Source organism: Rhynchophorus ferrugineus, unplaced genomic scaffold (assembly GCF_030347505.1).
Source record: "Rhynchophorus ferrugineus isolate W39M unplaced genomic scaffold, kcgeb_rfMv2 rfM12, whole genome shotgun sequence".
NCBI lineage: Eukaryota > Metazoa > Arthropoda > Insecta > Coleoptera > Curculionidae > Rhynchophorus > Rhynchophorus ferrugineus.
In genome coordinates this window covers 3812379-3825032 of record NW_027472591.1, presented here as the reverse complement: position 1 = coordinate 3825032, position 12654 = coordinate 3812379, and the positions used below count along the sequence as shown (strand labels likewise).

The 12654-nt window shown below is 42.7% G+C and overlaps 1 protein-coding gene and 3 pseudogenes across 1 annotated transcript; 2 read left to right on the top strand and 2 right to left on the bottom strand.

Moving 5' to 3' along the window:
- Window positions 1-4988: 4988 nt before the first annotated feature.
- Window positions 4989-5399, bottom strand: LOC143205531 (histone H4-like). Its single transcript, XM_076418691.1, has one exon. It carries the CDS (start codon window positions 5330-5332, stop codon window positions 5021-5023), a length of 312 nt encoding a protein of 103 aa, XP_076274806.1. The 5' UTR covers window positions 5333-5399; the 3' UTR covers window positions 4989-5020.
- Window positions 5400-5605: 206 nt separating this feature from the next.
- On the top strand, window positions 5606-6033 carry LOC143205454 (histone H3-like; annotated as a pseudogene).
- A 396-nt stretch (window positions 6034-6429) lies between these two features.
- On the bottom strand, window positions 6430-6833 carry LOC143205510 (histone H2B-like; annotated as a pseudogene).
- Window positions 6834-7068: 235 nt separating this feature from the next.
- LOC143205453 (histone H2A-like) lies at window positions 7069-7441 on the top strand (annotated as a pseudogene).
- Window positions 7442-12654: the final 5213 nt, after the last annotated feature.

Here is a 12654-nt window from a genome sequence, read left to right as displayed (position 1 = left end):
TAACTTCCCTCATAGTCAATTACCGTATCGGACAACGCGTTGATCTCTGTGATGGTTTCCATGTTTACTATTCCCTCTGCATTCCTTAACTGGTAGTTTCCGTCGGCTGTCCGATGCCTGTTTCGGGCCTCTACGCTTTTCCCAATTTCGCATGTCTCCAATATATGCGTCGTGTATTCTGGACCTGTGCGACATTCGCAGAGTCCATCGGCCTCCTTTAATTTAAATCGGTGCAGGTAGGCTTGCATATTTCCGTGTATTGTCATCAGTTGCACAGCCTTTCTGCTCAGTCCTATATTTTCTCTCCCCACTTGTTGGCAGTATTTGTAGAGGGTTCTCCCCTTAATGGATTGCACCCAATGAATTTGCCATCTTCTTTTTACTTCTCCTTCCTTGATTCTATTGATGGTTCTGGTGCTGATCCATCCGTGGTTTTTCAGTCCTATTTCTTCGTTTGCAATGGCTTCTCTCGCGAGTCTGTCTGCGGTTATCATTTCCTCCGTTGTCATTCTCCATCACCATTTTAGCAATATTTCACTACCGCTTTTCTACAAATCTAGCAAGGTTGCTTTGATTTGCATTATGTCCTTATTTCGTGTGTTTGCGTGCTCGGTCCACCATATGGACATTCTACTGTCCGTTCGAATGGTGATTAGTCCCGGTAGACTTCTGTCCCATACCAGTTCTATGGCTTTCTGTACTGCCACGAATTCTGCCGCTCTGGAGCTCGATTCGTCTTTTATCCTTAGACTTATCTCTTCTTGGGCGTTTGTTCCTGTCCGAATCACTATTCCTTTGCCTGCTTTTCCTTCCTTGGCACTAGCGTCTGTCCATATCTTGGTGTTTCCGACGCTATTTGTCCGATTTTCCCACGGTTCCTCCCATGGCCATGGCAATTTCTTTGGTTCTAATCCTTTTGGCCCATTGGGGTATCCGTATTTTTCAGCAGCTCGCCTCTGGATCTCGGCTTCCAGGTATAGGGTTTGTGTTCCAACTATTACCTGCAGAGCATCATTCTATGTGGTTCGATAGGCGCCTGTGATTGCTTAAAGTGCCGTTCTTTGTGCTGCTGCTAGCGCTGTCCTAGCCCTTCCCACCGAGGCCCTGTATCCCCATATTTCTGCGCCGTATAATACTGCGGGATTTATAACCCTGTCGTATATTTGACGCATGACCTCTGGTGCCCTAGGGTTGCTTCTTCTGCGCAGTGTTCCCCAGAGCCGGCACATCACTCTTTTCTGTTTTTTTCCTCAACAGCTGTATGTGTTGTATATACTGCTGTTTCCTGTCAGTTGTCACACCCAGATAATTTATTGTATCTTTGACATGGATGATGTCTTCGCCAAGTTTTACCGTCGGTGGTCTGCTGTTTTTCTTGCTCCAGAAACAGCAAGCCTCAGTCTTTTCCTTGTTCTATTCTGCTCCTGTCCCGTAGGCCCATTTTAGACAATTTTCCCAACAGTTATTCCAGGCGAGGTCTAGCCTGTTTCTAATGATTTTATTGCTGAGGGCAATCACCTGGTCGTCAGCGAAGGCCTGAATTCTCATTCCGCAGTCCCCTACTTCCGATTCAGAGACTTTGCGGAACCAGCTGTTCATGTCTAGCAGCCATAGCGTTGGCCCTAAGCTTGACACTTGCGGACATCCCTTGTCAATTTCCATTGCCACCTGGTTGCTGATGATATTCCTTCCCGTCAAGAAGCTGGCTATTGATCTTGCCATTTTCTTATTTATTCTGCTTCTTCGCGGTTCTTCCAATATTTCTACCTGGGTTGCTCTGTGGAAAGCGTTTCGGAGGTCCAGCGTCACCATTAGAACGTGTTTCCCTTGTTCTTTTTCGGGTGTTGATCCATTTCAGTAGATCACTGACGGCTTGTACGGTTGACCTGTTTTTTCTGAAGCCGTACTGCCTTGAGTCGTGTAGCTCCATTTTCTCCGCCATTGCCTGTAGTCTCTGATGAAGTACTTTGTCTAGTAATTTTCCTAGCGTTGGTAGAAAGCTAATGGGTCGTTCGCCTCCGTCGCTTTTCTTTAACCAGCACAGTTTGGCCGTTTTCCATATCTTAGGAAATTATCCCGCGTTGTAACAGTTCCTGTACAGCGTCAGGAACTCGTGTTTTCTCGAGATCCAGACATTCTTCAGGAGCTCGTTTGGTATGCGGTTTTCCCCTTCTGCCTTTCGTATTCTCATGTTTTCTATGACCGATTCGATTTCTCCTTCGGTTATTTCTTCCTCGCCAGTCTCCGTACCAGGCCATTCCTCGCTCATGACTTCGCGAGTTCGCTCTGTTTCCTCCAGGTCCATTGCTGGTTGGTATTTCTCCACTCTTTGTTTTTCGGCTGCTTCTCTTGCCTACAGTGTTGCGTCTTTAGGCGTTGCTACCACTTCGCCTCTTCTTATGCCCATTCTTCTGATGGCTTCCCAAATACCGTCCCACGAGTTTGTTTCTATCAGGTTGTTAATCGCCTGACTGTCGTGCTCGGTTTTTTTTCTCGTATTATTTTCCGAAACTCTCTCTTCCGTTCGTTGTACTCATTCACTATTTGTTGATTGTCCGTGCTTCTTCTTATTCTCCTCTTCAGTGCAGTTACTGCTCGTTTATGTTCCGCACACTGCCAGTCCCACCATTCATTGCCAATTTTTACCATGATGGTTTTTCGTTTCACCAGTCTTCCTGCTGCCAGTATGGCTTTTTGAAGACTGGCCGCCTGCTCCTCAATCACTTCGTGTGTTACTGCTTGTCCGATATTGGTCTCTATTTCTTCCAGTTTTACCCTGACCAGATCCCAATCGGTGTTGGCGAAATCCCATCTTGCCCTTTTTCTTGGGTTGGTTTTCCCATTTCCGCTCGCCACTCGATATTCGATATATCTGTGTTCGCTTAGTGTTTCCTCGTCACCTTTGATTTTCCATTCTTCCACGTGTATTCTCCTACTCCACGTGAGGTCCATGTGCCCTGTGCCCCTATTACAATCGAAGCTGGGCACCGCGTAGTCTCCTTCTGCGAGCTCTAGGCCGTGGCTGATTGCCCAGTCTAGAAGTTCTTCACCTCTTGGAGGGCTTCTAGAGCTTCCCCACAACGTGTGTTTTGCGTTGAAGTCCCCGGCGACTATCCATTTGCCTCGGTATCTGTTTATTCCGGCGGTGAGTTCGTCTTAACTTTTCAGTGCCCTCTCGCCTGGTTCCTCGTAGACGTTTGTGATCAAGACGTCCTCTATTGCGATTGTTGTCACCTTTTTTGTTGACAACTCCTCTATCAGTAGGGACTGGATTTCTTCTCTGGTCCAGATTTGGGTTTTGCTTCCCGTCATCTTTCTCATGAGTTTCCAACCTTCCCATGCCTGTGTCCTCGGCGTTGGTTCCTGGATTAGTACTACCTCCAATCCATCTCTATTAATATATTGAAATACACATAGGTATGTGAATTAATTTACTTAGAACTGGTATATTTGGTGACTGCTTTGGTACCTTCGCTAAAGGCATGCTTAGAAAATTCATCGGGTAACAATAACCTAACGGCGGTTTGGAATTCTCTGCTCGTGACCTGGTCGATCTTTTATTGTAATGGCGAGGCGCGACACTTCGGCGGCTATCCTTTCGAATATATAGTCTACGAAAGAATTTATGATCGACATGGCCTTGGTGGAGATACCCATATCGGGAAGAACCTGCTTTAAAACTTTGTATATGTAAATCGCATAGCTTTCCTTCCTCACACGCTTCTTTTTCTTATCGCTCTTAGAGATATTTTTCTGGGCTTTTCCAGCTTTCTTGGCCTTACCTTACCGTTTGTCTTCGGTGGCATTTCGAAATAAAAATCCCGACGTCTCACATACCTCAAAGAGTACTTAACTAAAAAATGCCTTTAATTCTAGAACTTATAATAATCGAAGGAACACTTCTAAGCCCCGCCCAGAGCCCAAGTTAGAGTCTGATTGGTCGCGTATGATATATCGAGTTTGGCTGGCGAACAAAATTCCAGGCCGATCTGTAAGAAATTTCCAGTATCGATTTTGATTTAAAGGTGAGCGGTACCTAACAACGATCGAGATTAACATATCCGGACGTGGTAAAGGTGGAAAAGTGAAGGGAAGGGCCATGGAATCGTTCCAATCGCGCAGGATAACAATTTTCTGTCGGTCGTATTCACCGACTTCTAAGGAAAGGAAATTTCCCCGAACGCGAAGGGGCTGGTGCTCCCGTCTACTTAGCTGCCGTAATGGAATATTTGGCGGCCGAAGTTCTCGAGTTGGCAGGAAACGCCGCTAGAGACAACAAGAAAACAAGGATTATCCCTAGGCATTTATAATTGGCCATCAGAAATGACGAAGAACTGAACAAACTCCTCTCCGGTGTTACCATAGCCCAGGGCGGCGTTCTACCAAACATCCAGGCCGTATTGTTACCGAAAAAAGCAGATAGTAAAACCAAATAAGTTACATGAGCCTTAGGGCTTTTGTGTCATACAAAATCCTTTTAAATATCGGTCATTTTCAGGACCACCAAGATAATAAAACAAAAAAAGAAATTTAATATTAAAACTCATATTATAACTTGCTTTTACTAATTATTTAAAATACCCTAATAAACAGTTTAAGTATTTTAAAGATTGTTTTATGGGTGTGAAAGATTTTTCTAGCGGTTCTCCTTTAGTAAAATCAACCGTATTATGACATCGCGCCTTGTATATAATATAAGTAATTAAAGATGAATTAGTGGGTCGGTCGATTAAGTATAGAGTTTTGGAATCCAAACCCTCAAATAATTATTGCCCGTTTTATATTGGCCACGTTTACGATACGGAATTACAGCATTAATGCTGTGAATTGTACTTAAATTATTATTATAGATAAAACTGTGATGATTGTAATGATTATAAGGTTATACTTAAATCCTAATAGAGCTTCAATTTTTTAAATATTGACAAATTTGAGGTTCTGAAAAGAACCGTTGTTTAATTTTTGTAAAATTAATTTTGAGTGTCACGTTTCACGTTAGTTCGCGAATAAACTATGCGGCTTAACCTCCAAACCCGTATAATGTACGCCCTTGGCGTTTCAAGGTGTATACTACAACCATTGCGGTAACGGTTTTCCTTTTGGCGTGTTCGGTATATGTAACGGTATCTCTGATGACGTCTTCCAAAGACACTTTTATAACACCCCTGGTCTTTTCGTAAATCAGGCCAGATATACGTTTTACGCCGCCTCGCCTAGCCAATCTTCTGATGGCGGGCTTCGTAATACCTCGGATATTATAACGAAGCACTTTACGATGCCGCTTGGCTCCTCCTTTTCCCAAAATTTTACCACCTTTACCTCCGCCGGTCATATTTTATCGAACCTAACACAAAAAAAAATTAAATGATCTCGAATAAGTAGCGCGCCCACAACACGAGTGCTACGGACAACTGTTGTCGATTTCTTTCAATCAGCCCGGTTTTGTAGACTTGGGATTGAGTTCCGCCCACTAGCACAAAACGGACCAATCAGACTAGATAACACGTTATAAAAAGGACTCTCTGATTTTATGACCAAATCAGTTCGAAAGAGGTCGCCGTCGTTTGCGTTTGATACTTATTTTCATTATCTCTAATTTAAAATTATGGCTCGTACCAAGCAAACTGCGCGAAGATCAACAGGAGGTCAAGCTCCTAGGAAACAAGCGGCCAGGAAAAGCGCTCCAGCTATCGGTGGCGTTAAAAACCACATCGCTACCGACCCGTGACGGTCGCTTTGCGGGAGATTCGTCGTTATTAAAAGAGCACCGAATTATTGATTAGGAAATTACCTTTCCAACGATTGGTTCCCGAAATCGCTCAAGACTTCAAGACCGATTTACGTTTTCAAAATTTGGCGGTGATGGCTTTACAAGAGGCCAGCGAAGCTTATTTAGTCAGTCTTTTTGAGGGTACTAATTAATCTGCGATACATGCAAAGCGAGTAACCATCATGTCCAAGGATATTCAGCTAGCCAGACGTATAGAGGCGAACGTGCCTAAACTTTATTTTCTATCATTTATAATACACTAATTATATTCGTATTTTGAAACAGAAAAAAAACTGTTCTTTTCAGACCACCTAAATTTAATTAAAGAAAAAGAAGATATTTCAATTAATATTCTTTTATCCATATTTAAATAAACACTTCACTAGAAGTGTTACAGATTTTTATCTCAGAATTATATTCGACTACATGTTAGTAATTAATAACAGTCGGTGTGGTTATACGCATTGTTTTTAAAAACTAAAGAAAAAATAATGTAATGACTAATAACCAAAGAATAACAATATACTGCTGCTAACAAAATTTGTATTTCAATATTGGATACTACAATATACTGGAATTTTTTAAAGATTATTTCTTTTTTTATTTATCTAAATTGGGGCTCTGAAAAGAACCGTTTTCTCCTTTATGATTTTCAAGGCTTATGGTTTACTTAGAACTGGTATATTTAGTGACGGCTTTGGTACCTTCACTAACGGCGTGCTTAGCCAATTCACCGGGCAGCAATAATCGGACGGCAGTTTGGATTTCTCTGCTTGTGATTGTAGATCTTTTATTGTAAGGAGCGAGACAGGACGCTTCGGCGGCTATCCTTTCGAATATATCGTTCATAATAATCGAAATAATTCATGATCGACATGGCCTTGTTGGAGATACCCGTATCGGGATGAACTTGCTTTAAAATTTTGTAAATGTAGATCGCGTAGCTTTCCTTCCTCTTGCGTTTCTTTTTCTTATCACTTTTGGAGATATTTTTCTGAGCCTTACCGGCCTTTTTGGCCGCTTTACCTCTTGTTTTCGGAGGCATTTGGAAATAAATATTACGATATTAAATGATCCACGAAAAGTAATAGACTAAAATAAATTTCAGGAAACCCTAGAATTTATAATCTCCTTAAATACACTCCTAAGCCCCGCCTATTATCTGAGTTAGCCTCTCATTGGTCGCGTACGAGATCATACGTTCGGCTTACGAATAAAATTCGTTGCTAGTATGTTGGCGGTTTTAATACCGATTTTAATTCTAAGGGGAGCGAGTTCTAGAAGCAATCGATAGTGAAATGTCCTGACGTGGTAAAGGCGGAAAAGTGAAGGGAAAGGCGAAGCCTCGTTCTAACCGAGCGGGATTAATATTCCCTGTCGATCGTATTCACAGACTTTTAAGGAAAGGAAATTATGCCGAACGCGCAGCGGCCGGTGCTCTCGTCTACTTAGCTGCCGTAATGGAATATCTGGCAGCCGAGGTTCTCGAATTAGCAGGTAACCCCGCTACAGATAACAAGAAAACCAGGATTATCCCTAGGCATTTGCAAATGGCCATCAGAAACGACGAAGAACTGAACAAACTCCTATCCGGTGTTAGTATAGCCCTGGGCGGTGTTCTGCCAAATATCTGTATTGTTACCTAAAAAGACAGATAGCAAAACTAACTAAAACGAATGTAACCTATTTCATCATCAAATATCGGTCCTTTTCAAGACCATCAAAAGAGTTGAAAAAGAGAATAATATTCTTATTTACCTTTTATTTAAAATAGAGGCTACACTTAATCGAACACTTCTGTCGGAATCAGGAGAGAAGGAATGTTACACTTTTATTTTTCGTTTTAGGGTTTGGCAGGGATCCATGTGAAAATATCGGCCCTTTGGTAAAAGGTCTTGTTCTTCGAAATCACAGGATCGGAGCAAAATATATATAAAATATATGGGAGTAATTAGCAGGAAGAAACGCTTTCCTAAATAACTGTTCCCTTTAATGTACGTCGAGATTTCGGTTCTGATCCCCTTCCTGGGTACGAGGTGTTTAGGCCTGATACCCGTTCTATCTCGTTATTCCGCTCTTCGCCGACAGAGTCAGTGCATAACATAAATCGTAAAAAAGTAGGAAGAGCCGTTGCACAGCAATTTAAGTAGGGACAGTGGGAATCTCGTTCGGGCATACGCTGCGGTTATTAAGGCAGTCGTACTTAGACCCGCGGCTAACTTAGTTAGAAGGCAAGGGCACTTGCATACCAATTTAAATAGGGACAGAGATGAAGGTGGCCTATAAATGTGCCCTTTTACCTTTCGTTTTCAGGCGGCCTAGTGACAATTTAAGGATAAACCTGCGTAATATCCTTGCGATAACACTACCGCAGGAATTTAGCATGCACGACATATTTGTATTTCCTCTAGACTAAATTAGTGACTAGTGTCACTAATGCTAAAACCATGATGTAATATGTCGTGCCTCCCCTGCTTACATATTACTGTGCTATTGCGCCAACTCATCATTTGGTGACAAATTGTCAGGATTGCACACAAGACCGTTAGACACAGGTACACTTGAATTTTGTTGATCGCTCAGCAGTTCTGTCTGGAGTCTGTTGGTGAAAGGCACAAATGAGTGCTGATATGTATATTGATGCTGAATTGGTGGGGTCGCCAAAATGCTGATATTGGCGATTTGAAGCTTCTTCCGCTTCCTGCGCCTGTTCGGAAACAAGACCTTGATACGCAGTACAGACACATTTAAACGTCGTCCTAAATTTGCCTTTTTAGTACTCCCTATTTAGAGATCATTTTGAACTCTTCTAAATATTGTAGTTGGTGCTTGGTAAAATGTATCCCTCTCTTTCGTTTGTCCTGGCCATGAGAATCGACAGAATCAGATGAGCTTAGAACGGCAAACTTCACTAACGACTTCTACTATCGACACTACAATGGGTACTAAATGTAAACCTTTAGAATACAGGTCTATATATGTTATAAGGGCTACAAAGCAGGTGTATTCGTACCGCACTTTAGCTCCGCCTCTTTATATCAATAATAATGTTTTAATTTGATTTGATTTTAATGTATTAATTAAATTTGCTTTAGTAACAACTTGTGTTAATTATGTTTTATTCTACTGTGTAGGAATATATTCGACCAAAATAATAATTGTAGCTGGTGCTTCGAAAAATATAACGTTGCTGTTTCGTTTGTCCTAGTCATTAGAGTCTACAGAAGCAGATGAGCTTGGAACGGTAACGTCTTCCACTTTACAATGGAAGACGTGAAATTCCCTAATATCGAAATCCGTCTCAGTCATTTTGGTAAACTTCATTAACGACTTATACTATTGACACTACAATGGGTAATAAATACACCCCACGTTTAACGATTCGGCCTATTGTATACCGGACGGCGACATTTCCGGAATAGAGGGTGTGCCGCAAATACACCCCACATATAACGGTCCAGCCTATTGTAAACCGGAAGACGACCCTCCGGGGATAGAGCGCCTGTCGCAAATAAGCCGCACGTTTAACGGTGCGGCCTATTGTATAAGGGATGACGACCCATCGGTGATAGAGGACGTGCCGCAATAACGCCCCACGTTTAAATGTTCTGCCTATTGTATAACGGATGACGAAACTTCGAAAATCGAGTACGTGACGCAAATATGCCCCACGTTTAACTATTTTACCTATTGTCTACGGGATGACGACACATCGGCGATAGAGGAGGTGCCGCAAATACGCCGCACGTTTAACAGTGCGGCTTATTGTATAAGGGATGACGACACTTCGGGGATCGAAGACGTGACGCAAATACGCCCCACGTTTAACCCTTTTGCCTATTGTATATAGAGGGATAGAGGGCTTGCCCCAAATACGCCCCAGGTTTAACGTTATTAATTATATTTCCTATAATCCTAAACGCGATGACCATATTTAACTTCGACAAGAGGCTGCTATTGCCCTTAGGAAAAATAAATTAATTAGCATATAGCCATAAACGTAATAAAAATTAATACACATATTTTCGAAGTCACTCTTGGAATACTTTACCTTATTTTTAAATAACAATCTCGGGCTGTACCATATTTTACAAAACTTATTCCATATTATTAGTAAAATGATTATTTTAACGATACTTACAGATATAGTTACGATATAACAGATTATAATGACATAATATAATTCAATACAATTAATAACTACAATATATATTTCTCAAAATTCTGTTGTTATAAAATGTCAGCTACTGTTTAACATTTAATTTTTTTAAATTTATATTAAATTGTGGTTCTGAAAAGAACCGATTTTGCAGGTAAGTAGTATATTTTGAAATGTAGACCACTTGTCTATGGCTCTGGTGCTTGTTAAATCTCTAAGCTGGTCTTTCTGTTCTGGTTCTGGTGCTGATCCATCCGTGGTTTTTCAGTCCTATTTCTTCGTTTGCAGTGGCTTCTCTCGCGAGTCTGTCTGCGGTTATCATTTCCTCCGTTGTCATTCTCCGGCACCATTTTAGCGATATTTCACTACCGCTTTTCTGCAAATCTAGCAAGGTTGCTTTGATTTGAATTATGTCCTTATTTCGTGTGTTTGCGTGCTCAGCCCACCATATGGACATTCTACTGTCCGTTCGAATGGTGATTGGTCCCGGTAGACTTCTGTCCCGTACCAGTTCTATGGCTTTCTGTACTGCCACGAATTCTGCCGCTCTGGAGCTCGATTCGTCTTTTATCCTTCGACTTATCTCCTCTTGGGCGTTTGTTCCTGTCCGAATCACTATTCCTATGCCTGCTTTTCCTTCCTTGGCACTAGCGTCTGTCCATATCTTGGTGTTTCCGACACTATTTGTTCGATTTTCCCACGGTTCCTCCCATGGCCATGGCAATTTCTTTGGTTCTAATCCTTTTGGCCCATTGGGGTATCCGTATTTTTCAGCAGCTCACCCCTGGATCTCGGCTTCCAGGTATAGGGTTGGTGTTCCAGCTATTACCTGCAGAGCATCATCCTATGTGGTTCGATATGCGCCTGTGATTGCTTACAGTGCCGTTCTTTGTGCTGCTGCTAGCGCTGTCCTAGCCCTTCCCACCGAGGCCCTGTATCCCCATATTTCTGCGCCGTATAATACTGCGGGATTTATAACCCTGTCGTATATTTGACGCATGACCTCTGGTGCCCTAGGGTTGCTTCTTCTGCGCAGTGTTCCCCAGAGTCGGCACATCACTGTTTTCTGTTTTTTTCCTCAACAGCTGTATGTGTTGTATATACTGCTGTTTCCTGTCAGTTGTCACACCCAGATACTTTACTGTATCTTTGACATGGATGATGTCTTCGCCAAGTTTGACCGTCGGTGGTCTGCTGTTTTTCTTGCTCCAGAAACAGCAAGCCTCAGTTTTTTCCTTGTTCTATTCTGCTCCTGCTCCGTAGGTGCATTTCTTGGCAATTCTACCAACAGTTGTTCCAGGCAAGGTCCAGCCTGTTTCTGATGTATTTATTGCTGAGAGCAATCACCTGGTCGTCCGCGAATGCCTGAATTCTCATTCCGCAGTCCCCTATTTCCGATTCAGAGACTTTGCGGAACCAGCTGTTCATGCCCAGCAGCCATAGCGTTGGTCCTAAGCTCGACACTTGCGGACATCCCTTGTCAATTTCCATTGCCACCTGGTTGGTGATGATATTGTTTCCCGTCAAGAAGGCTATTGATCTTGCCATTTTCTTATTTATTCTGCTTCTTCGCAGTTCTTCCAATATTTCTACCTGGGTTGCTCTGTGGAAAGCGCTTCGGAGGTCCAGCGTCACAATTAGAACGTGTTTCCCTTGTTCTTTTTCGGGTGTTGATCCATTTCAGTAGATCACTCACGGCTTGTACGGTTGACCTGTTTTTTCTGAAGCCGTACTGCCTTGAGTCGTGTAGCTCCATTTTCTCCGCCATTGCCTGTAGTCTCTGATTAAGTACTTTGTCTAGTACTTTTCCTAGCGTTGGTAGAAAGCTGATGGGTCGTTCGCCTCCGTCGCTTTTCTTTAACCAGCACAGTTTGGCCGTTTTCCATATCTTAGGAAAGTATCCCGCGTTGTAACAGTTCCTGTATAGCGTCAGGAACTCGTGTTTTCTCGAGATCCAGACATTCTTCAGGAGCTCGTTTGGTATGCGGTTTTCCCCTTCTGCCTTTCGTATTCTCATGTTCTCTATGACCGATTCGATTTCTCCTTCGGTTATTTCTTCCTCGCCAGTCTCCGTACCCGGCCATTCCTCGCTCATGACTTCGCGAGTTCGCTCTGTTTCCTCCAGGTCCATTGCTGGGTGGTATTTCTCCACTCTTTGTTTTTCGGCTGCTTCTCTTGCCTACAATGTTGCGTCTTTAGGCGTTGCTACCACTTCGCCTCTTCTTATGCCCATTCTTCTGATGGCTTCCCAAATACCGTCCCACGAGTTTGTTTCTATCAGGTTGTTAATCGCCTGACTGTCGTGCTCGGTTTTCTTTTCTCGTATTATTTTCCGAAACTCTCTCTTCCGTTCGTTGTACTCATTCACTATTTGTTGATTGTCCGTGCTTCTTCTTATTCTCCTCTTCAGTGCAGTTACTGCTCGTTTATGTTCCGCACACTGCCCGTCCCACCATTGCATTGCCAATTTTTACCATGATGGTTTTTCATTTTACCAGTCTTCCTGCTGCCTATATGGCTTTTTGAAGACTGGCCGCCTGCTCCTCAATCACTTCGTGTGTTACTGCTTTGCCGATATTGGTCTCTATTTCTTCCAGTTTCACCCTGACCAGATCCCAATCGGTGCTGGCGAAATCCCATCTTGCCCTTTTTCTTGGGTTGGTGTTCCCATTTCCGCTCGCCACTCGATATTCGATATATCTGTGTTCGCTTAGTGTTTCCTCGT

Excerpts from the sequence above, each read along its gene's own strand:
- LOC143205531 (XM_076418691.1), bottom strand. The coding sequence starts at position 5,332 with ATGACCGGCGGAGGTAAAGGTGGTAAAATTTTGGGAAAAGGAGGAGCC.